Genomic DNA, 26,236 nt, shown 5'->3' with positions numbered 1-26,236 from the left:
TCCAACCCTGATGAAGGGTTGTGCCCGAAACATCGACTCTCTTGCTTCTTGGATGCTGCCTGACTTGCTGTGCTTTTTCCAGCACCACACTTTATTGACTTTGACTCCTCCAGCAACTGCTATCCTCACTATTTCCTAACAACACAGGTAACTCAAGTTTGGAAATTATCTGCCTTGCTGAATCCATCTCAGTCGAAACTACTTGGCATCAACATGTGCAATGTAATGTTATGGGGAGATAACCTTGGTCAGGACACCAGGGTTAATGCCCTGCACTTCTGCAAATAATACCATGGGATCTTTCACATTCAGATGAGCAGATAGATGCCTGTTGTTCTACATCTCATTCTAAACTTAACATCTCTGACAGTGCAATACTCTCTCAGTGATGTAACAGTGTTTTAGTCTTGATTTTTGTGCTTAGGTTCCTGAGCTGAGGGGAAGCTAGTGCACCACCTACTTGAATTGGAATCAGCGTCCTCGTTTGAAGAATAAGTAGAGTGGTTGCAAGAACTCTAAATTAGTCAGTTGAAGGAAGGGTCCAGTTGAAAAAGGTATTATAAGTAAAAGCTTGCAAAAAAGCAAGTGGTACAATCAGAGACTGTGTTTAGGCACCAAAGGTAAAGGGGAATCTGAAAGATGCGAAGTGGCTAAACAAGGAGCACGAAGTAATCTTATCAATAAAAGCTCAGAGCTGTAGGATAGGTTTGGGTATCGGACTGTATGTACAATTATTTATACAATTCCACAAAGTAGAAGTAACAAATTGAATGAACTACAAGTGTATATGCAACTTGGAAAATGCAGCATATTAAAGTTACAAGTACCAAGTTTATCAGGTTGTTGTGTTTTTAAGTGTATTTAATTTAGGGGGTTGGGGTTCAGATAATCCATTCTGAATTCTGCTTAAAGTAAAACTGGGGTGGTTTGACTGCTTGAGATGAAAGACGGGCCCAGATTGCTTCACTGGGATGAAGGTGCAAGGCATTCATACCAGTGGGCAATGGCAAAAGATTCCGTGCGAATAATGTTAGTCTCCAAAGTCTGGGGAGATTTTGAGATTGCTAAATGTACTACATTAAATCAGTTACTTGAATCCAGTTACTGAACAGAGTTAGTACCTCAAAGTATTGCTAATCAGCTCACATAACTCGTGACACCAGTGAGATTGGCTTTGAGAGGGGAAGTGTTTCAAAGATGTGTGAAAAACAATTCTGGGCTATGAAGACACCACACTTGAAAAGAACTGGAATAAACCAAAAGACCTGCTTTCAAAAAAATTTGAACGCTTACTTCTGAGAATGTAAGGTATAACTATGAACCTGAATTTTGATGTAAAAGACAAAAGTTTGATTGTGTAGCTTAAAGTATGTTTTGTCTGCAGAAATAATGTTTAGTCAACTTTGCTTTCAATTTGTTTGTTATAGTAAAACATGAAATCATGCTGTTGCATACTTTCAGTCATTCCCTGGAAGTTTGAATTTCTTTGTTTTTGAAAGCTAGCAGCCTTTATGGGGATTATTATGGCTGCAGAATGATTAGGACTAAAATAAGTGCAACAAAGGTTCGCCAAACTAATTCCAGATTGAGGGACTGTCCTGTGAAGAAAGTTTCAATTAGTTGGGCACATTTTCTCTGAAATTTGGAAGTATAAGATTTGATCTTCAACACACAAAATTCGAACAGTGGTTGACAGCATTAGATGCAAACGGTATGGTTTCTCTGGTTGGGGCAGAGGGACCAAAGGAAACATGGTCAGAATAGGAGCAAAACAGCTAAGACAGCACAGCGGAGGAATCTTTTCATTCATGGAGTACTGAATCTTTAGCGTTCTCGAGGCCCAGAAGATTGTGGAGGCTCAGTCATGAAGTGTGTCCTTGACTGAGATTAATAATTTTCTACATAGTAAAAAAAAAACCAAGGGATATGGGTCTGCTTCAGGAAAATGGTGCTGCAAATGAAGAATAGCCACAGTGTCATTTAAGCACAGAGCAGACTCAAAGGACTGAATGGATTATTCCTGATGTAGGACAGCTGGTGTTGGACTGGGGTGGACAAGGTCAAAAATCACACAATACCAGGTTATACTTCAACAGGTTTATTTGGAAGTACTAGCTTTGGATTATTCATGCTCTTTTCATTTTATGATTGGGAGCAGATGTTCGCAGGTAAAGGGACAGCTGGAAAATGGGAAGCCTTCAGAAATGAGATAACAAGAGTCCAGACACAGTATATCCCTGTTAGGGTGAAAAGAAAGTTGAAACTTTATTGCTGGAACAGCACAGCAGGTCAGGCAGCATCCAGGGAACAGGAGATTCGACGTTTCGGGCACAGGCCCTTCTTCAGGAATGAAGAAGGGCCTGTGCTCCTGTTCCCTGGATGCTGCCTGACCTGCTGTGCTGTTCCAGCAATAAAGTTTCAACTTTGATCTCCAGCATCTGCAGACTCACTTTCTCCTCGAAGATTTCAACCTACTGCGAATCCTCTTACAAGGATGCCTTCCTTGAAGAAGCTCTCTGCCTCTCTCTACAGAAACGTCGAATCTCCTGTTCCCTGGATGCTGCCTGACCTGCTGTGCTGTTCCAGCAATAAAGTTTCAACTTTGATCTCCAGCATCTGCAGACTCACTTTCTCCTCCAGGGTGAAAAGAAAGGCTGGTAGCTGTAGGGAATGTTGGATGACTAGAGAAATTGAGGGTTTGGTTAAGAAAAAGAAGGAAGCATATGCCAGGTCTCGACAAGATAGATCAAGTGAATCTTTAGAAGAGCATAAAGGCAGTAGGAGTATACTTAAGAGGGAAATCAGGAGGGCAAAATGTGAACATGAGATAGCTTTGGCAAATAGAGTTAAGGAGAATCCAAAGGGTTTTTGCAAATATATTAAGGACAAAAGGATAACGAGGGAGAGAATAGGGCCCCTCAAAGATCGGCAAGGCAGCCTTTGTATGGAGCCGCAGGTAATGGGAGAGATACTAAATGAATATTTTGCATCAGTTTTTACTATAGAGAAGGACATGGAAAATATAGACTGTAGGGAAATAGATGGTGACATCTTGAAAAATATCCATATTACAGAGGAGGAAGTGCTGGATGTCTTGAAATACATAGAAGTGGACAAATCCCCAGAAACTGATCAGACCTATCCTAGAATCCTATGGGGAACTAGGGAAGTGATTGCTGGACCCCTTGCTGAGATATTTATATCATCGATAGTCACAGATGAAATGCTGGAAGACTGGAGGTTGGTTAACGTGGTGCAACTATTTAAAAAAAGTGGTAAGGACAAGCCAGGGAACTATAGACCAGTGAGCCTGACGTCGGTAGTAAACAAGGTGTTGGAGGGAATCCTGAGGGACACGATGTACATGTGTTTGGAAAGGTAAGGACTGATTAGGGATAGTCAACGTGGCTTTGTAATGGGAAATCATGTCTCATAAACTTGATTGAGTTTTTTGAAGAGGACCGATGAGTGCAGAGTGGTAGACGTGATCTGTATGGACTTCAAGTAAGGCATTTGACAAGGTTGCCCATGGGAAACTGGTTAGCAAGGGTTGATCTCATGGAATACTGGGAGAACTAGCCATTTGGATACAGATCTGGCTCAAAGGTAGAAGAGGGTGGTGGTGGAGGGTTGTTTTTCAGACTGGAGGCCTGTGACCAGTGGAATGCCACAAGGATCGGTGCTGGGCCCTCTACGTTTTGTCATTTATATAAATGATTTGGAGATGAGCATAAGAGGTATAATTAGTAAGTTTGCAGATTACACCAATGTTGGAGGTGTAGTGGACAGCGAAGAAGGTTACCTTAGATTACAATGGGATCTTGATCAGATGGGCCAATGGGCTGAGGAGTGGCAGATGGCGTTTAATTTAGATAAATGTGAGATGCTGCATTTTGTGAAAGAAAATCTTACCAGGGCTTATACACTTAATGGTAAGGTCCTAGGGAGTGTTGCTGAACAAACAGACCTTGGAGTGCAGGTTCACAGCTCCTTGAAAGTAGAGTCCCGGGTAGATAGGATAGTGAAGAAGGCATTTGGTACGCTTTCCTTTATTGAGTACAGGAGTTGCGAGGTCATGTTGCAGCTGTACAGGACATTGGTTAGGCCACTGTTGGAATATCGCATGCAATTCTGGTCTCTTTCCTATCGGAAAGATGTTGTGAAACTTGAAATGGTTCAGAAAAGATTTAAGGATATTGCCACGGTTGGAGGATTTGAGCTATAGGGAGAGACTGAACAGGCTGAGGCTGTTTTCCCTGGAGCATTGGAGGCTGAGGGGTGACCTTATAGAGGTTTATAAAATCATGAGGGGCATGGATAAGATAAATAGACAAAGTCTTTTCCCTGGGGTGGGGGAGTCTAGAACTAGAGGGCATAGGTTTAGGCTGAGAGGGGAAAGATATAAAAGGGACCTAAGGGGCAACATTTTCACACAAAGGGTGGTACGTGTATGGAATGAGCTACCAGATAAAGTGGTGAAGACTAGTACAATTGCAACATTTATATGCCATTTGGATGGGTATATGAATAGGAAGGGTTTGGAGGGATATGGGCTGAGTGTTGGCGGGTGGACTATATTGGGTTGGGATATCTGGGCAGCATGACGGGTTTGACCGAAGGGTCGGTTTTCATGCTGTATATCTCTATGACTCTGTGACTCTAAATATACAAGGTTACGGGGTAAAACAGGAAAGATAATGACATTGGTGGAGGGGAGGAATAGCATCAACAATTAAGTCAGAAATCATTTACTTGATAACAGAGGATAAAATTAAAAGTAATCAAGCAGACAAAACATTACAGGTAGAGCTGGGCGATAATACAGCATTTAAGTTTGTCTAAGTGCTGCGTAAGTTCCTTGGGATCAGCTGCAAATTGATAGGTTACATAAACGCAAAGGTTAGGCAAACCTGAAGCAAAGGCACAATGCTTTAAATGGGGTTCTTAACTTACACGTAGATTACGATAAGTAGACTAACATGTTTCAGAAAGGTAATGAGTGATAATATTCTGCAAATCTGGAACCAATGATACCAGATCAGGTTTAATAATGGGCAATAATACAGTAATATTTACCAGTCTACAGTGCATAAATGCTTATCTAATAGTGATCATGACCTGACTGTCAAACAACATAGTTTTTAAAAGGGAAAAATGTAAAAGAGCTTTTAAGATTCATGATTCAGATAAAGTTGATGTCAATAGGATGAAATTGAAGCCATATTAAAAAGGACCAGTCTGTCAATGGATAAAATTACAGAAAGTCTTTGGTTCTCTGAAAAAATAATGTTTTGGAAGTGGAATGATTTTGGGTGCTTTACAGGTGGAGTCCCAAAAGATGTTTGATAGTTCCTAAGAGATTGTTAGCAAACATTGAAGTTCATGGAACTGAAGACAAATTACTTACTTTATTAGGAAACTAAAGGCAACACACAATAGGGATAATGGGCAGGTATTCTCAACTGATATATAGTCATTGAGGTCTGGTCAATTCAATTACTAATTTTAAATCTGTGATTGACAGAGATTTGTAAATATATAGATATTCAGGGATACAGAAAACAAGTGATTTTATGTATCAGGTCACAAATCAGTCATCATCATTTTGAATGGTCAACTGGCTTAAGGTGCTAATTGATCAACTCCAGTTCAATCACATTAATACATTTATTATAAATATTCATATTGATAAGATGCTGATACAAGAAATTCTCTGAAGGTTTACATGAGATTCTGTTATAGCCAATAGATTAGATTCCTTACAGTGTAGAAACAGGTCCTTCAGCCCAACAAGCCCACACCGACCCTCCGAAGAGTAACCCACCCAGACCCATTTCCATGACTAATGCACCTAACACTATCGGCAATTCACCTGACCTATACATCTTTTGACTGTGGGAGGAAACTGGAGCACCCAGACGAAACCCACACAGACACATGGAAAACATGCAAACTCCAGATAGACAGTCGCCCAAGGCTGGAATCAAACGTGGGACCTGGTACTGTGAGGCAGCAGTGCTAACCACTGAGCGACCGTGCCACCCTAATAGTGCAACATTACTCTATAGATACCACAAATTTGTATCAATTATCTTTACTTACACAGTCAAAAGTAATGCCTAATTTGATTGAATGCAGGTATAAGAAAAATGTTTTATGTTTTTAAATCAAACATTTGTGTCAAAAATGTGTGTTAGGTTGTGCATTGGGCTAACAAATAAATTTGTCTTATTTTACAGCAGTAATTCAAATTTGCTTTGCTAACATTACTGAATATTACACTAGTTTGGTTAAAACATAATAAGTGGATCAACACTTTTGAAATAATTAACTAACTTACCGGGTCACCTCGATAGCCAATATCACCCCTTTCACCTTTTCCACCTTTCACTCCTTTCGTTCCCTGTGAAAAAGAATTGACTCATGGCTTACTTTGTTCCTGCATTATCCACCAATCTCTAACATTGCCTATCCATGCGAAAAACCACTTATGCTGATTAGCTCTACCACTGTCAAGATATAATCATTATTTGTATCTGTCAGTTCTTGATGCATTTGATATCGCCTCTTTTCTCTCTTATTTCTATCAATTTTAATTTTAAAGAAAGAGGCATAAATCATGAATTGAAATTGCTGAAGAAACTCAGCAGGTCTGGCAGCATGTGTAGAGAGAAAGCCGAGGTAAGGTTTCAGGCCCAATGACCCTTCAGAACTGAAACATTAACTCTGCTTTCTCTTCACAGGTGCTGCTAGACCTGCTGAGTTTCTCTAGTAATTTCTGTTTTGTCTTAGATTGCCAGCATCCGCAATTCTTGGTTTTATTTTAGCGAGGCATACAGGTGTTTGGAGTCATTGTCTACCCAAGGGAAGATCCTTTGCTTATTTCTCTAATTCATGAATTCTGTGATTTCCTTTCCAATTGGCCATAACAACCTCGCATTTTCACCTTCCACAGGAAACTAGCAATATGACCAGGGAAGAGTACATGAGGTGGTTTCCTTTTAACGTCCTCAAACACTTCTAAAAGAAATACATCTTTTTTAACCAAGAGGGTTACAGATAGATGGAACCTGCTGCCTGAGAGGTGATGGACACAAGTATTCTCAAAATATTTAAAAAAGCATCTGGATGCTTTAAAATGTCATGGACACAGTAGACAATGGACCAAGTGCAGGTAAATGGGCTTAATCATACCTTGGCATTTGTTGGTCAGCATAGGTAAGGTGAGCTGAAGGGTCTGTTTCTAAGCTGTATGACTCTGATTCTATGATTCTAGCTGACTATGAGCAGGCATTGTCCCTCAACTTCCAGCTCAACTTCCAGTTCCAACGTAATTGAAACTTTGTTGTTTTTGCTGTTGATCATGGCACATAACCCTACATGGAACCCTTATTTGGATTTTGGGTGACTTACATAAAGGAAGGCAGGATCTTCTGTGAGATCTCGAATAGCCCTGCAACCTACATTAAATTTACAGGCAGAGAAGGTGGGTGATTTTGACAAATAGTATTAAAGATGATTACCACTTTATGATGTATTAATTTTTTTTAACACTGTTTAAAAGGTTTCACTTCGTATGATGCAAATACTGCCTGGAAGATAAGCTGACTTACCCAGTCTCCTATGTTGCCTTTTTCTCCTGCTGCTCCTAGTGCTCCATTTGTACCCTGCGTAAAACATGGAACATTTGGTGTAACTGTAGTAATACAGATAAAATATGAACAGGTCAAATAAGTGTGGTAATTCAAATTAATAAAGCAAACTAACAAACAAACACATACCTGTTCCCCATCTATTCCATCAAGACCAATTTCTCCCAGTTGACCCTTGGAAAAGGCAAGGTCAAAAAACATAAAACATTAATCCAGGCAAAGAACAACCTTATTTACTTTTCAATTTCTTTTTCAGTAAACACATGTACTTGCTTCTTGAACCAACTCTACTACATGAGAAATCGCAACAGACATAGCTTCAAACTTGGATAAACTAGGATTTATCTCTCCACCCTGCAGACACTCTGCCTCTATTCCTGATGAAGGGCTTTTGCCTGAAATGTCGATTTTCCTGCTCCTTGGATGCTGCCTGACCTGCTGTGCTTTTCCAGCACCACTCTGATCTAGAATCTGGTTTCCAGCATCTGCAGTCCTTGTTTTTACATAGCCTCAAACTTGTTGTATCATGACCATCTGCGTCAACTCTATCTTACTGCACTATCCCTACAATCCACAACTCTTTGACTACTCAAAACTCATTAATCTTTGACTTGATTACACTCAACAACTGAACACCCCAAACTCTCTGGGTTACAGAATTCCAAACATTCCTAAGTAGATTAAGGGAGATATTTCTTCTTATCTCAGCCCTAAATGATCAGCCCCTTACTATGAAACTATGAAGCCAAACTCTAGATTCTGCAAGATAGACACACCTGTTCTCCCACTTGAATTACTGACCACTGGTCTTTCTGAGCTTGAGGGCATGCTCCTGGCCTTTCTGCTTTTAGAGTTTATCGAGCATCCTTATTTAAAACAGAGTCTGCCTTCTGGCCGCAAATTCACAAATGTGGGGAAAATCACTATAAGTATTTCCATGTGATGTGTAGTCATGACCCCAATTTGACCTGGCATCGAAATATGGATCCAAACACACAATTCTCTCCATAGTATCAGTTCAGTGGCACTAACATTTTCACATCACCCATGATAATTTCTCCTGCTTCTGCCTGGAAGAAACCAATATTCACTTAAGTTGTTTTTGTTTGGAAACATGTAAAAACCTTTAAAAATCACTTTTTGTAATCTTGTACTGTGTTTCCCCCTTTTTCTCATTAGTTGCCTGTATTCTGTTGACTTCTAAAATTCCCTGGATACCTATTATTTATTGCAAATTTTGTAAAGCTGTACTTTCAATTGAATAATAACTTAATAAACCCCAGATAGATCTTTTTCACAGATGTTTCTCAATGGAACATGTTTTCCTGACTCACTTATGAAATGCTTTCCATTATGATTTAATAGAGGGCTATGGTGATAGGGCTAGAGAATGGGACTGGCTGGATAGCTCTTTTGGACTCGATGGGCCAAATGGCCTTCTTCTGTAATGCAACTTCAATGATTGTTACATACTTCCTTAACATTTAATATTTACCCAATCAACTTCATCCATTTTTTTTTCTCCTCACCCCTTTGTAATGAGACTTCTTTACTACAAGGTTATTAACTGATACTGTTTCACATCACAATCCTAGATTTAAAACAGCCTGTTCCCTAGTTGGTTCTTCAACATACTAGCATCATTGAGTCACTATGAAGGCGGCTATTTGGCCCAGAGTTCATGACAGCTCTCAGTGCAGCAATCCAATCAGGCCAGTTTTCCCACATTATCCCAACAGTCCTTGAAGTTCATTTATCTTAACTGTTTATCTAATGTGCTTCTGAAATCTTTGATCATCTCCACTTTCACTACTATTATAGACAGCAACTTCATGATCATCTACACTCATGGTTTAAAACAGGTTCTCCCTCACATCTCCCTGTAACTCTTGTCCAAAGTCTTGAATCTGTCTACCTTAATCAGTATACCATCAGCTAAAAGCAACAACTTTTCTTTGCCCATGTTATTGAAACCTGTTATCTTGATAAAATCATTCCTCAACTTCATTTCCTGAAAAGAGACCAAAGCTTCTCCAATCTAACCTTTAACTAAACTCCCCTATTCACGGTACTACTCCTCTGGCACCATCACATGGTTATTAAAGTGAACAGAACTGGACATAATAGTCTAGTAGTGGCTTAACTAGAGCTTTATTAAGATTTAGAGGACTTCCCTGGTGCTGTGCTCAACACCTCTCTATCTATGCACAAAACCTTCTCGGTCCCACAGTTGGTACCTTGTGAAACACCTATTAAAATCCATGGAGATAACATCCACTGCATTCTCTTGATCAACCTTCAATCACTTCTCACTTTTCCTCTCTGACAATTACCTCTCATCCAGCCTCTCCATGGCTGCCTTTTATCCCAGGCTTCCTGCAGTACTGGCAGTTGCCACCATTCCTGGTGGCACTGTGAGATCTGAAGTGCTCCTGCCAGCAGCTATTGGAGTGACATACTGAAAGCCCTGGCAAGGCTGTAGTAGGAAAGTGATTGAGACCAGGTTTCAGCAGGGCTCCCAGAAACAGCAATGGTGACACAGTCACTGCCTCATCTGCTGGTGAATGGAGCCGCAGACATTAAGTTCAGATCTGCATTTCTGTGAGAGACATCAATGACCATCATTTGGAGGGCCTTTATATCTTGTGAGTCAAATAGTTATGACTGCTTCGTTAATGTGGACAGCTTAACTGCTTCAAACATTTTATCATTCTATTGATGAGTACATACCTTCTCACCAGGGTATCCACGGCTACCCTGTAAATTAAGAACAACACATTAATCACATGGAATTTTATATTTTGGTAATATTTCTTTTAATTGTAATTTTTCTCATTACTTGCCTTAATTCCACTCTGTCCTCGACATCCTTGGAACCCTTGAGTTCCATTTATACCTGATGGACCTCTTTCACCCTATCAGAAATAAAAATGATTAAATAATTAAAGTTCTTCATTATGATCAACCTCAACATCAATGGGGACGCAGGGAGGAATAGGGTTGGAAAACTCACAAATGCCAAATTTAACGGCATGCAGGGCCTTATTTATATACTTTGTCTTGATTTTCCAGCTGGGGGCTCTGGCCATGGGGTGGTGTCTAGCTGTTAGGTGAGTAGATTTGCTTCATGATGGACCAGCCTGGGGAACTGAGGAGACTTGATCAAGGCAGGAGGAGTGGGTTTTAGGTGGCAGAGGCTTCGGTGAGGTGGAGTTAGTTTAAGAGGTCAAAGGAAAGTGACTCCGCTCCTCATGGTCCACAGCAATGTGGTAAATATATTGACACATTGGATTTGGTTACTGTTGCACCCTGTCAGATGTGTAGGACTTTAAATATAAAACCCAAAGAGATTTCAGATACATGGTCGTGTCAGTATAAATAAAGTGCAGGACTCTTGAAGGTGCACTAGAAAAGTTAGTCTTATATCTGAAGAAGGTCTCTGGCTTCACCTATCATTTCTACTGTAGTAGACTTAGATTAGGCAGTGATGAGAGAAATGAAAGATTACTTGCCCCTGATACATATGTTCCTTTGCAATCATTGGATAGCAAAGGTAAAGATCAGATTTGACAATAATACATTTACAGTCAAGTAGTTCTTAACACTTACTGCCTAATCTTGTTTTGAAAAATGGTTACTCGGGCAATGGCACAGGAGAACAACACTGGACAAGGTTTAGTATTTTGAGACAGATGGGAAGGAAAAGTGTGATGTGGAGAACTTATGTTAATGCTAATGATAAAGCACAGGCTTGTTCTTGAGTTGTCAGTTGTTAGATCTTTTTAAAAGTATGAATTTACCATGTGGTATGGTTATACTTACTACTCCACCTTCATCACCTGGGTGACCCATAATACCTTTAGGTCCTGGAACACCCTGAAACAACAAAATTGCATGAGATGCATTGAATTGGTATTAATTAATTGACAATGATCATGCTAATGACTCATCACTGTAGAGTTTCAAATTGCTGTTCAGGCATTTTAGTGGCGTGAGAGATCACCTGCCAATGTAACAACCTATCGGATATTCTTTCTCACTGATTTCAATGGAAGTTAAAAACAGGATTGTTTCTACAGCAAGTGGCCAATTTTACACCAGTTATGTCAGTTTTACACCAGGGCAGCAAGTTCAACGTTTATGCAGTTGTATGGGTGGGAGATTATGGTGCAATTCAGTACAGTAAAGTATACTTGCATAAGGTGAACTTCTATTTTCAGTTTAGTTATAAATGGAGGTGCATCACACACATGTGATGGCATCTTTCCTTATAATTTACTTGTTTTTATAATCCAAACTTGATGACATCTAAGCAATTATTGACAGGTCCTTTCTATTTATTTTGCTAGCTGGTAATCTCTTCCACTAGGGGCCTGTTTCACATTCATTTCTCAACAGTAAACTTAACTAACCATTAAAACTAACTGCCCAGCTTTTTTCAGCAATGCAAGTAGGAATTTCTTTTTTTTATGCCCTTAATATTGGCATCATAATCTTCCAGAGTAAATCACACAGCTGGATAAAGTAACTAACAAGGACAGATCCATGAGAATTGGTCTTTCCAGTGAAACTCAGCAAAGTTTGTTTGTTTCTGATCTATTAAGATATTATCTGTGCCAGTGCTGACACACTGAAAAAAAGAGATAAGTGTTGTGATTCTAATTCCCTGTGAGATCACAAATAGATGACAAAGGTTTATACAGGATTTATGTACAGAAATAGACCTTTCACCCCAATTAGTCCGTACCAGCGTTTTTGCTCCACATGAATCGCCTTCCATCTTTCTCATCTAAATCTGTTATTATAATACTCCATTCCATTCTCATCCACATATTGTTTCACTTTAAATTCATCTGGACTGCTTGCTTTAACTATGTCTTGTGACAGCCATAGTTGCACCACACCTTCTAAATTTAACAGGAGGACTACTTCCACAAAAACTAGCGGCATTCTGTAAGTCAGCTCAACAAGCATCAAGGCAAAATTCTTGAAGAATCAACACCAGTGGGCTAGACACTGCGTCCAAGTAGCTTCAAAGTTCACCTTGACATGAGAGTATTGAGCTGGATGGTAGCAAGTACCTCTCAACAAATCATTCAGAATGGTGACAACTTGCCTATTGAACCGCATCATAATAAACACAAAATGAGGCCCATAACCCCAAAAAGCTGTAGATTAGGCATTAGCCTGCTCAGTCACTTCAAGGTCCATGACAGAAATTCATGATCTTGAATAGAATTCATCCTCCAATCAAGGGACAGTTGACAAGGTGCTGGGGAGTTCCACTCAGTGGATGATAAAGCTTTTTCTGGATTCTTTCAGGATTTCTTGGGCTGAGACCTTGCAATGAAGGAATCTAGTTATGGTCTTCCTCATGAAAGAAAATATCCTCTTTCTATTCACATTATTAAAACCTTCCATAATGTTAGCCACTTTTCATGAGGAAACTTAGCCTGTCAATCCTTTTCACGTATGTGTGTCTCAGCACTTCTGGTATCATTTTCTCTGCCATTGTACAGTGTCCCTATTACTTTAATATGATGTGGCATGCACATAATACTCTTCAGTGCAGTCTAAGCAAAATTTGATTCAGTTTACGCATGACCTTTTTATTTTTCAACACAACATTTAACTGAAATAAAAAGGGGTAAGAAACTTAAGTTTAGCCTTACTCACTAAATAGGGAAGTAATACAAATATGTAGCATATATAAATATGTGGTGATTGGTTACGCTTACCTTGAGTCCACGTAATCCCTGAGGTCCTTTGTCTCCTGCTTGACCAGCACACTTACATGGGACACCACAGCACACTCTCTCTGCAATATTATCCTGTCAAGATATTGCAGAGTTTAAGCATTTAATTCTGAAATTGCACAAGGACTGGGAAAAAAAGAATGTGCAGAATTAAAAATTTGATCTTACGAGTTCTTCTGCTAGTTCATATTCTAAATCCAGCTGGTTGATTGAAAGAGGTCGTCTGTACCTATAACCTCGCCCAAATTCCAACAATGAAACCTCATCAACCCCTGTTGCTGCTTCCAAAGATACGATGATCAGTGCATGTACATTACCTATAGACATAGTAACAGGAACAAAAGGATTATGTGTCTTTTAAAATGTAAACAAAGTAAATCCCACACGTTTGTAACTCAGGAAAGAATATTTGATTAAGATACAAGACAAGTACCTTTCTGGTAAGCAAAAATAAATTAAAATTCAGAATAAACTATAGTTTTCAGTTTTTCCAGCCCTTTCTGAGCAGCTGCTGAGTTCAAATTAAAAGATATCTAAAGAAAAATAGGTCATGCGTTTATTACATATGTTGTGATCATCAAATATCAAGTTATATTTAAACAATACATTGACTGCTCAATTTCTATGGACTTTAGAAACAACAATCATCAGAGAATGAAATTGAAGCAAGTGAATGAGAATTGATTGTTTCTACTTTTATTCTGCACCAACAATATTTCCCGTCTCCAGCTGGAGACATGGTGCTCAGAATAGAGAAACATTTTTGCTTTAATATACCTTCTCTCCGTAGCTTTTCGGCCTGACGTTTTAATTGAGAAAAGTTGTCATCTATACCATCAGTGAAATGGATAATAACCTTTAAAACAGAAGGAAAACAACATTGTCACACATAAAAATTGAACGTTGCTGTTGTTACGATCCAAGCTCCTGTCAACGTGAGACAAGTCAGACCCTAGAGGAAATCTGGCCTATTAGATCCTAATTTTGTTCTCTTTTTAAAATAGCGGAGATCAGGTCTTGAACATATTCGCAAGAGGCTGCTAGTATACTTTTACTGTAAATAATAAAATATTTGTTAAGCAAGGAAAATAAGAAAACATGATCTACATTGCACAAGACAAAAAAGGTTGGAACCGCTTCATTACTAACACCCAGAAAAAGATTCACCTTCACGTTATTCCTTAAAACTGCACAAACAGCAGTAAAGCATCACCATTATCTCCACACTGTAACCACTTCTGGTTTGGCATTCACTTGATGCTATTCTTCAAACTGTATAATTCCCTGAGGTACCTTAAACAAAATGCAAACTAAACTCACAGTTGCTTTAACTTCAGAAAAAAAAAACATGAGTTCCCTAATCTCAGCTTCCAGCAGTTTTGGTGGACTTCTTATTTGAACATAGAACTATACAGTACAGGAGAAGGTTAAAATTTTAAACTTACTGCAAAGCCTCTTCCAGAACAGGAAAAGGCCCTTCAACCATTCTGTCAAATATGATGCCAAATTAAACTAATCCCTTCTGCCTGCCCTTGGTCCTAATCTCTCTATTCTTTCCATATTCATGTGAATATCTAAAAGTCTCTTAAGCACCCCTGTCGTATCGTAGATTTAAATAAATCTGCCTCCTCTCTGTAGCACACCTAAACACAGACTGATTGACCTGGTGCCACTGGACTCTTGTTGCTAGGCAATAGCATAGTTTTCTCTTTATCTTTTTTTTAACGCAAAAAAAATCACCCTAGCTCTTCAATTCAAAATTGTAAAACTTCATTAAATAGCATGCAAACACTCAAGCTTCCATTCTTCCCAGCACCATGTCTGCAAGAAAAATTTTAAAAATAACTAAAGATGTCTTCTCCATCTGACCACACAAAATGCAAAACATAAATTAAATTTAAATGTCAAACAATATTGTTAACATTTGTTTCAAAAATCAATTATTGCCTCCATTGAATTTGTCTGACTTTGTATTTCTGGACAGCTCAAACCAATATGTCAGTAATAATGCCCTGCATCATACAAAACAACCTGTCAGCAGGAACGTTGACATTTAAATAGTTGCATTGGAAGAGGTTTCCTCAAAATGTAAGCTTGGTTTGGTCTTTGGCATTGTTGAGGAGAAAGTGAGGTCTGCAGATGCTGGAGATCAGAGCTGAAAATGTGTTGCTGGAAAAGCGCAGCAGGTCAGGCAGCATCCAGGGAACAGGAAAATCGACGTTTTGGGCATAAGCCCTTCTTCAGGAATGAGGAAAGTTTGTCCAGCAGGCTAAGATAAAAGGTAGGGAGGAGGGACTTGGGGGATGGGCGTCGGAAATGTGATAGGTGAAGAGAGGTCAAGGTGAGGGTGATAGGTAAGACTGGGGTGGGGGCGGAGAGGTCAGGAAGAAGATTGCAGGTTAGGAAGGCGGTGCTGAATTCGATGGATTTGACTGAGACAAGGTGGGGGGGAGGGGAAATGAGGAAACTGGTGAAATCCGAGTTCATCCCTTGTGGTTGGAGGGTTCCTAGGCGGAAGATGAGGCGCTCTTCCTCCAACCGTCGTTTTGCTGTGGTCTGGCGATGGAGGAGTCCAAAGACCTGCATATCCTTGGTGGAGTGGGAGGGGGAGTTGAAATGTTGAGCCACAGGGTGGTTGTGTTGGTTGGTCCGGGTGTCCCAGAGGTGTTCTCTGAAACTCTCTGCAAGTAGCCCACAGCTACCTGGACTACACCTCCTCCCACCCTGCCCCCTGTAAAAACGCCATCCCATTCTCCCAATTCCTTCCACTCCGTCGCATCTGCTCCCAGGAGGACCAGTTCCAAAAACGCACAACCCAGATGGCCTCCTTCTTCAAGGACAGCAATTTCCCCCCCGACGTGGTCGACGATGCCCTCCACCGCATCTCTTCCACTTCCCGCTCCTCCGCCCTTGAGCCCCGCCCCTCCAACCGCCACCAGGACAGAACCCCACTGGTCCTCACCTACCACCCCACCAATCTCCATGTACAGCGCATCATCCGCCGTTATTTCCGCCACCTCCAAACGGACCCCACCACCAAGGATATATTTCCCTCCCCTCCCCTATCAGCATTCCGTAAAGACCACTCCCTCCGTGACTCCCTCGTCAGATCCACACCCCCCACCAACCCAACTTCCACTCCCGGCACCTTCCCCTGCAACCGCAGGAGGTACAAGACTTGCGCCCACACCTCCCCCCTCACCTCTCTCCAAGGCCCCAAAGGAAACTTCCATATCTGCCACAGATTCACCTGCACCTCCACACACATCATCTATTGCATCCTCTGCACCCGATGTGGCCTCCTCTATATTGGGGAGACAGGCCGGCTACTTGCGGAGCGTTTCAGAGAACACCTCTGGGACACCCGGACCAACCAACCCAACCACCCTGTGGCTCAACATTTCAACTCCCCCTCCCACTCCACCAAGGATATGCAGGTCTTTGGACTCCTCCATCGCCAGACCACAACAAAACGACGGTTGGAGGAAGAGCGCCTCATCTTCCGCCTAGGAACCCTCCAACCACAAGGGATGAACTCGGATTTCACCAGTTTCCTCATTTCCCCTCCCCCCACCTTGTCTCGGTCAAATCCATCGAATTCAGCACCGCCTTCCTAACCTGCAATCTTCTTCCTGACCTCTCCGCCCCCACCCCAGTCTGACCTATTACCCTCACCTTGACCTCTCTTCACCTATCACATTTCCGACGCCCATCCCCCAAGTCCCTCCTCCCTACCTTTTATCTTAGCCTGCTGGACAAACTTTCCTCATTCCTGAAGAAGGGCTTATGCCCGAAACGTCGATTCTCCTGTTCCCTGGATGCTGCCTGACCTGCTGCGCTTTTCCAGCAACACATTTTCAGCTTTGGCATTGTTATATGGCATTGTTCCATCAAGTGCCATTGCACATTGAAAATTTAAAAACGTCAAGTCCTTAAATGGAGGGTCATATATTACTTCTTGGGGACAACGGGCTTCTCAACTATTTCTGAATCCTTTTGGAAAGAGGAGATCGCTTTGATTCAAAACAGCACCCTTTGATTGCAGAGCAGATAGAAACTTTATATCTTGCAATTCTCGAAAAAGAGACACAGGAAAATGAGTGAGTCAAAGTATGTGGTAATAGCATGGTTGACAGGCAAAAGCATGCCTGTGGTAAAGAGCTAGGAAAAGTTCAGCTCGTAACTTATCCTTCAACTTTCAACAGATTCTTTTTTGAGACAAAGCGAGTTGCATTTTTATTATTTTGTTTCATTTTCACACATGGGGAAATTGCACCTTACTGTGAAAGTTGACTTTATTTCTGCAGAGCAATCATTTGTTTCAAGCCTGTTTCATGATTTGGTAAGAGTTTACCCGTCTGCTATCTATTAAGAAGGCAGAACTTAAATGGCCGTGCTTGATGAATTCCAATAGTTGGCATGTTGAGGAGATATTCTCTGGATTGTATCATAATTTACCTGGATAATGGACAACGAAGATGGACTTGAAACCATGAGGATGCAGACAGTGGAATTTCCTGTTCCTGCAGTCTAAGTCGAAGTTGGGCGTGGATGTGAAACATACTGCTGCACAGGATGGGGCTGGGCCAGTTAAATTTTCTCCTGTGATGGTACGGGTGTCAGCTAATTACATTTGATTGCATGCACTGCAAGTACAGTGAATCTTGTAGGGGAGGTCAGCAAGGAGGTGATGCCTATACCTCACTGGTACCAGATTTAAATGGCACCTGATCTGGTGCTCATTCACAGCAAATCAGAAGCATAAGCAGGGCTCGAGGAGTGGGTGCTTGCTGCCAAATATTATGGTCTTTTCACCTTTCCTCGTTCAACCTGCCAGACACACCTCCACCCTCAGCCATACTCCTTATTCGATGTTCATTCCCTGCTATGGTTATCATCTGTATCCAGGGCAACTTAGATTACTGCCATGGCATAGCATAGATAAAACTCCCCAAAGAGGAAAAGCAGCAGCTATTCATTCCAAATTCCAGCAAAGTACCCCATCTGCTGAACAAGCAGTTATAGTGTCATAGAATCCTGCAGTATGGAAAACAGACCCTTTGGTCCAACTCATCTGCGCTGATCAGACATTTCAATTTAACCTAGTTCCATTTGCCAGCATTTGGCCCATATCTTTCTAATTCCTTCCTATTCATGCACCCATCCAGATGCCTTTTAAATGTTGTATTGTACGAGCTTCCACCATTTCTTCTGGCAGCTCATTTCATATATGCACTACTCTGTGCATGAAAGTTACCCCTCTGGTCCTTTCTAAGGCTCTCCCCCTCACCTTAAACCTCCGCCCTGTAGTTTCGGACTTTTGGGCTATTCACACTACCCATGCCCCTCAATCAGAAGCCATGTATTTCCAATTCAGAACGAACTCCATCGTGAGCAATGATTTCATTCAGGTGAGCTGACCTTTTGAGAAATAAGCAAGGCATGAAAAAGATTGCAAAAGGGCATCCGGATACTCGCTTATTGGAGACTCAACCTGCCGTAAATCTCCAAGAACTCAACTGCAAACTTTCTTCTGACCATCGCGAATCACACAATTAACTGCACCTGCTCGCCAGGTTTCCTGCTCCCAGGGACAACACAGCGTTCCACCAATGATCCATTTATATGAGTGACCAATGACAACGAATCCAAGATGTTCAAAAGCACAGAAAATGTCATTTCAACATTTTTTTTTTCAGAAAGTTAACATGATAAATCTGGGAGAACACCAGCCCTTGACTGTTGTCCTTCAAATCCAATCAATGATACGTCTTCATTTAAAAAGAAACAGTGTAAAACTTAAGGCTCATGACTTACCTTTACACGGTTGGAACTGTCAGATTGAAAAGTCTCCTTGTATGCATCGAATGTTCCACCACTTAAGACGTATGGACCAGAACTTCTTAGATCACTGAACTGCGTCATTATTCCGGGGTGATAGTCGACCAAATCGATGACATGTCTTTGGCCACGTTCATCGAAAACTGTGACCCCAACTCTTACGTTAGGTGACTGTGTGCCAGTGCAGCTTATGGTTCGCAACTGTGAAATTCTTTGGAGTACATCTCCTGCTTTGGACAGGAAACCTCTCTGCGTCGCAAAAACATCGTTTCCTGAACCAACTCTACTGACGTCAAATCCAAGCAAAACATCAACATTGCACTCTAAGAGGAAGCAAAAGAAATATATTTAGTTTCTTTTGAAGTCCGTAACGCCTAAATAGAAGGTTGACAGGTATTAGCAAACATCTGAGTATATTATATAGCATAAGTGAATAAATCTCGACAATGACTGGAAAAATCATGTTTACTGTACTTGGTTCAAAAACTTCAGAAATGAAATACTCACCAGTATGTGAAAATTCTGATGACTGGTCAATAAGTTTAGTTATATGAGTTAACCGCATTAAAACACCTCCAAAATTTTCTATCTAAGCAGTTTTAGTTTAGTGAATATAGTTTAACATCAGACAATTGCATCCATGCTGTGAAATTATACCTTCACTTTAACAATGTACACAGTTTTGGGCTGCCCCGGAAGGGACAATCTTTTGGGAGGTAATGATAGTGTGGGAGATAGTGTGCGGGATTCCAGGATAGGAGAGCATAACACTGGGGCTCTGTCCCAGGGAGACCAAAGTAAGCAGTGACGAGAGTCATTCTGATGGAGTAGTAGAGAAACACTGCAGCTATCATAAACATTTGTTGGGGAGAGACAAGGTTCATTTGCACATGCATGTTTCCTACTGGTGAGCTCTTCAACAGGCTCAGAGGCTCTAACCAACTGCTGTGCTAAAGTCTCATTTCAGTGTTGGGATTCTAACACAGAGCTTGTCGGAGAGGATTGGCAGTGTGCAGAGGTAAACGTACTGCTTGTAAGATTCCAGCTGGATCCAAAGATAGGGGCAAAGTGTCCTTTTAACTATCTGAATTGGAAACTCATATCTAATGGACTGACAGTCACAGCAGCAGGGAGCTAACCACTGGGATGATCTCTTGGAGGTGGGAACATGTGGAGAATTAATCTAACATAAAGGGCTCCAAATTTCCATGCTACCATAACCTCCTCTGTTGGCCTGGATCAATTCCATCTCTCTTATTCATTGAGGTTTCCATGCTTCTACAAAAAGCCTTTATCCACAGATTTTTTTTTTAAGAAAGCATCATTGGATATATTTTAAATTAAAAAAAAAACTCAGTAATGCATTTATTTCAGAAAAATAATTCAATTTATTCACATCATCTTCAGATGATGCAAATATGGAAGTCTACCAAGTTTGTGCGAGTTACCCTGTTTGTGCCAGTTCAAGTGTGCAGTTCAAGTCCTTGAGTATACAGTTCTGGACGCTCCAGTATGTAAAAGCACACAGGAGAATCAAAATTTAACCCTCTCTCCTATGTTTTTCATGAAAGGTAATCAATCAGATGACAAGCAAGCTGGACAACTAGCTTCCACAAACTGCCTCAGTTTGATGTTCAGACTGAGCTCTGGCAAGTTTGAACATCAATGCATAATTGCGTTGGAGTAGAGTTAAAAGTTAGAGCTTTGGACAAAGAGTACATATCAGATTCGAAACCCAAACTTACATGAGATCATCATCTTCCTTCAGCTGAGGAATATTAGCTGGCCTTTATGTGAAATGCAGTCAGAAACTACAGATTGATTTTACACCATTACCCGTGTAATATTATCTAACTCAGTACAGAGCAGGACTCAGAATTAAAACAGATCATCGAGCAACTGAAATGTAGAACCCAAACTCTCTCCCGCTGATTAGTTATTCAGTTCTATGCACGATACAAACGTTTTGAACTTGATGTTACCTTTTACAACTTCAGGCATTTTCGGGCACAGTTCACCGTCCATGACATCGGCTGTGGCTAATAACACTTGCTCGGTCAATTCAGAGAGCTCGGACATGTCAGCCACTCTGAAAACGCCAGCTTGTTCACTTGCAATGTCAGAGATCTCCTGCATGTCTGCATTCTGCATTCCCACAGTGAAGATTTTGAATCGAGCATTCTTTAGCTCCCTTGCAGCTGCTATTGCGTCATCATTTGACTTGCCACCAATTAGCAGGAAAGCAATTTGTGGGACTCCTTCTTCAACCCTACTCCCTGCTGATTTAACGAAGTGGTTGTTTTTAACATGTCTCAAGGCTGCTCCAGTGTTTAGTGACCTGCCCCCCTTGAACTGAATATTCGGAATAGCGTTGAGGACATCATTCCTTGTCCGGTAAGTTTTGAAGAAAAATTCATCAATCACATCGGAATTGTACTGAACAACTCCCACCTGGATTGATCCATCATCAACATGGATGGCATCGACTACATTGGAAACAAACTCTGTGAGACGGGGGAAATTCTGTCTTCCAATGTTAATGGATCCATCCAAGATAAACACAATATCCGCTCTTTTCTGTGGCAAGGCTTGAGAAACAAATGAAATACATTAAAATATAATAACTGAAAATATTGTTAATATTGAATAATATACAATCCAGACTTTTCATAACTTACTATGGATTATTAAGCATTTTAAGTCTTTATATATAAATTTAGTTTCCTCTTCAGCCCCATTGACATTCTGCCCTATTGTTTGAACCAATGCACGAGCCACTCTAAGTTACCATTTTATATAAGTGAAAGCTCATCAGAAACTAGGAACAGGGACTACAGTATCACAGCTGAATCCAACCTTGTGCTCACCAGGTTCAGCCAATTCCGGGTCTCATTGTAACCTTGATCCAAACATAGACAATAGAACTGAATTGTGGAGGAGAGACAAGAGCGATTTCTCTTGACATCGGGGCAGATTTTGACTCAATCTGGCATCAAGAAGCACTAGCAAAATTGAAGTCAATGGGATTTGGGGTGAAAACTTTCTGCTGGTTAGAGTCATACCTTGCAGAAAGGGAACATGATTGGACTTGTTAGAAACTATGACATTGCTGAAGGAGTTCCTCAGGGTAGTGTTCTGCTTCATCAATGACCTTCCCTCCAATGTAAGGTTGGAAGTGGGGACGTTGGCTCATATTTGCACAGTGTTCAGAAACCCTAAGTCTCCATAGATGTTGAAGCAGACAGTGCCCGCATGAATGTCCTGGGCAACATTCCAGCTTTGGGTAATACGTGGCAAAAAAAATGTATGCCAGTCAACAATCATCTCACATTAATGTTCAACTACATTACTATTATTGAATTCCCAAACATAACAACCTGGGGGTATCATTGACCAAAAACTGAGCTGGATGAACCATATGAATATATAAGAACAGGTCAGAAGCTTGGAATTCTGCAGTAATGAACTCGTCTCCTGTTTCTGAACACAGAGGCAGATGTGTGATGGAATACTCTGCACTTGCCTTGTATAATTCAGATTCAACAGCACTTCAACAGCCCGGACAAAGCAGCCTGCTTGATCAGCAACCCATCTAGTGCCTTAAATGTTCACTCCATCCACCACCAGCATGCAATGGCAGTAGGTGGACCATCTATAAAATGCACTACAGCAACTCATCAAGACAACTTTAGGGCAAATAGTGGGAAGATAGACTGTGATAACAGACAACATAAGGTTATGCATTTTTGGTAGGAGGAGCTGAATATTATATAAATGAGGAAAGACTGCAGGCAGGTGCAGCACAGAGGGATATGTGGGTCCCAGTGCACAAACCACAAAGCACTAATATCCAAGTTCAGTGCATAATAGGGAAGGCAAATAGAATGTTGGCCGTTATTTCAAAGGGAATGGAGTGTACAAATAGGGAACTCCTGCTAAAACTATTCAAGGCATTTTCAGATTACAGCTGGAATAAATGTGAACAATTTTGGTCCACTTATCTAAGGAAAGATAAACTAGCATTGGAGGCAGTCCATGGAAGGTTCATTAGTTGATCCTGGGTTTAGAGGGACTGTATTATGAGGAGAGATTAAGTAGGTTGAGTCTATACTCAGCAGCTTCAGAAGAATGACAGGAGACTTCATTGAAACATTAATGCCTTAGAGGACTTGACAGGGTAGATGCAGAGGATTTGGGGAGTCTCAGACTAGAAGGCATTATCTAAGAAAAAAGGAGTTGCCCATTTAAGACACGGATGAGTTTTTATTTTTCTCTCAGAGTGTACTGAAACTGTGGAATTCTTTTTACAGAGAGCGGTTGAGGCTGGGTTATTATGTATACTCAAGCCTGACATGGACTGGTTTCTAATCATTAGGAGAACCAAGAATTATGGGGATAAGGCAGGAAAGTGGAATTGAGGGTTAGCTGGATCAGACATGATCTCATTGAATAGAGGTGTGGACTTGATGGGCTGAATGGCCTCCAGCTCTTCTACATTTCAGTCTAACAGCATTTTTTCAAATTGCAACCTCTAGCATATAAAAAGCCAGAGGCAGATGATGTATGGATGCCATCACCTGCAAGTTTTAAAAAAAAACACATATCATTTAACTTGGAACTTTATTACCACTCCTGCAGGTTAAAATCATGTAACTCCCTCACTGATAGTACTATGTGGAACTGTACCACATGGGTGGCAGCAGTTCAAGAAGGCAGCTCACCATTGCCTCATCAAGGACAATTAGCCATGGGCAGCAAATACTAGCCTTGCCAGTGACACTTGCATCTCATGACAGAGTAGGGAAAGGCAGTAGCTCCACTTGTATTTTCTACCTCATCAATGGATAGTGATTATTGGAGAACAGTGGACCACAATTCCTCTAGTTAGGTTGTGATTGCAGTGCTTTTTAAAAATTACAAAAAAAAACGAGAAAAAAAATCAGAAAATATAAAATTACAATGAAAAATGAAGAAACTTTCACAATTTCTTTGTTGGTAAAACCACTTCAATCGTATGGAAACATAGTTGCAAATGTATATATGAAATTGTCATGACATAAATCATGCTCTTTCTCTCTCCTGCATTAAACACAATTGATACATATTTTGTAAATCAGGAAAAATGTAGACACATTTAATTAAGAAGCAGCAAAACCAGATATACTGAAATCTCAGAATTTGATACATTAGATTGACAAACAATTTATAACAATCCTCTGTCAACTGTTTTAGCAGCTAGGTTACCCCACTGGGAATGGATAATACCTAAGTTAACAGAGCAGGCAAGAGAGTTTCATACATATGCATTAAGCTTTACTCGGTATTGTAAGTTAAAGCTTTAGATACATACCTTCAGTAGGAGGTTCTGGTTGATATATTGCAGGATCTACCATCAACAAACGCTGGACCAGTCTGCCTTGCATACCTTTCAGATCTTGGAAGTTATTTACTTTGTAAGTAGCATAAGGAAGAGTTGTGATTCGTTCAAGTTCATCTGGATCAGCATTCCTTCCACCCACACTGAAAACATTAATTCCTGAACGTTTTAATAAGCCTAAATAAGGGCGGACATCATCTTTAGGATTGTCTCCAGTAATGACTATTAGATACTGGGGAACACCTTCCTGCTGTCTGCTTCCTGATGATCCGATGAAGTGATTTTTCAAAACAAAGTCCAATCCTTTGCCAGTGTTAAGTGGAGCCCCACCTTTCGGTCTGATTCGCCTGATAGCCTCTTGAAGGCCACGTTTATTCATGTGTTGTTTCAACAGAAACTCTGTTTTTGGAGTGTTGCTGAATTGTGCCAAACCAACGCGGACCTTGTTGGGTCCAACATTAAGGCTTCCAACTATGCTGGAGACAAAATCGCGAATGTGGGCGAATTGTGGTCCCCCAACACCACTGGATCCATCAATCAGGAACACAATGTCTTTCTTGTCAGGATCCAGAACTGTAAAACAATTAGATTTTTTTACTTGGTCATCAAGTCACAATAGCTGAAAATTACATACAGCTGGTTCATATTGTCACAACTTACAAACACATCAAATAAGGGCGAAAGTAAGGACTGCAGATGCTGAAGATCAGGGTCAAGATTAGAGTCGTGCTGGAAAAGCACAGCAGGTGAGGCAGCATCCGAGGAGCAGGAAAATCGACATTTCAGGCAGGAGCCCTTCATCAGGACTGAGGCTTATTCCTGATGAAGGGCTCTTGCCCAAAACATCGATTCTCCTGCTCCTCGGATGCTGCCTGACCTGTTGTACTTTTCCAGTACCGTACTCTTGACTCTGATCTGCAGCATCTGCAGTCCTCACTTTCTCCTAGGTGAGGTAATAGTGTCCCTAACTCTGAACCAAGAGGTATAATTTCAGGTTTGACCTGCTTCAAAGGTGTACAATAACATGGCTGATTGGGTTGGTTAGAAGATATCTACATCATCACATAGATTTCAACTTGAGCACTGAGAAACTGGGAGGTCCCATTGCGTAGTGGGTAGGGGCTGTGTTTCTGAGTCAGAAGCTCTGGGTTAACGTCATGCTCAAAGTGTTGTTGGTCCAAAGAATATCAGTTATAATGCCACCAAACATGTTGAATATCGACCTGTGAATTCTTCCAACATTTGCCAATGGTAGGTAGTAAGCTTCTTTAAATGTATAAAAAGGAAGACAGACCAAAGTGAATATAGGTTTCTTAACAGAGTGTAAGTAATATTGGGTAAGCCAGGAAATTACAGAGACGATGAGTCAAAAGTTTGCGTTTGTCTTCAAAGAAGACATCAACAGCATCCCAAAATTACTAAATATTCAAGGGGCAAAAGGAGGAGAGGAATTACATACAATAACTATCACTAGAGAAAAAGTGCTAAGGAAACTAATGGAGCTAAAGACTGATTGGTCCCCCAGACATGATGAGGTGCAATCTAGGATATGAAAGGAACTAGCTACAAAGATACTGGATGTGCTGGAAGTAATCTCCCAGGAATCCTTA

At 40.8% G+C, this 26,236-nt stretch overlaps 1 protein-coding gene across 1 annotated transcript in view; it reads right to left on the bottom strand.

Annotated features, from left to right (window-relative positions):
* Window positions 1–26,236, bottom strand: part of LOC122551335 (collagen alpha-3(VI) chain-like) — a 156,373-nt gene that overhangs the window by 43,710 nt on the left and 86,427 nt on the right. Inside the window, exons 15-26 of the mRNA XM_087988762.1 lie at window positions 24,600–25,199; window positions 21,232–21,837; window positions 19,226–19,572; window positions 14,186–14,264; window positions 13,577–13,725; window positions 13,391–13,483; window positions 11,475–11,528; window positions 10,496–10,567; window positions 10,383–10,409; window positions 7,782–7,826; window positions 7,614–7,667; window positions 6,341–6,403 (exon numbers count right to left, since the gene is read on the bottom strand). Coding sequence (XP_087844888.1) covers window positions 6,341–6,403; window positions 7,614–7,667; window positions 7,782–7,826; window positions 10,383–10,409; window positions 10,496–10,567; window positions 11,475–11,528; window positions 13,391–13,483; window positions 13,577–13,725; window positions 14,186–14,264; window positions 19,226–19,572; window positions 21,232–21,837; window positions 24,600–25,199 — 2,189 coding nt within the window. The remainder of the gene's footprint in view (window positions 1–6,340; window positions 6,404–7,613; window positions 7,668–7,781; window positions 7,827–10,382; window positions 10,410–10,495; window positions 10,568–11,474; window positions 11,529–13,390; window positions 13,484–13,576; window positions 13,726–14,185; window positions 14,265–19,225; window positions 19,573–21,231; window positions 21,838–24,599; window positions 25,200–26,236) is intronic.

Source organism: Chiloscyllium plagiosum, unplaced genomic scaffold, assembly GCF_037043375.1.
Source record: "Chiloscyllium plagiosum isolate Xiang-an unplaced genomic scaffold, Cpla_swu_hap1 HiC_scaffold_7, whole genome shotgun sequence".
Taxonomy (NCBI): domain Eukaryota; kingdom Metazoa; phylum Chordata; class Chondrichthyes; order Orectolobiformes; family Hemiscylliidae; genus Chiloscyllium; species Chiloscyllium plagiosum.
The sequence above is the reverse complement of the archived record's forward strand: the minus strand, read 5'-3'. Positions and strand labels throughout refer to the sequence as shown.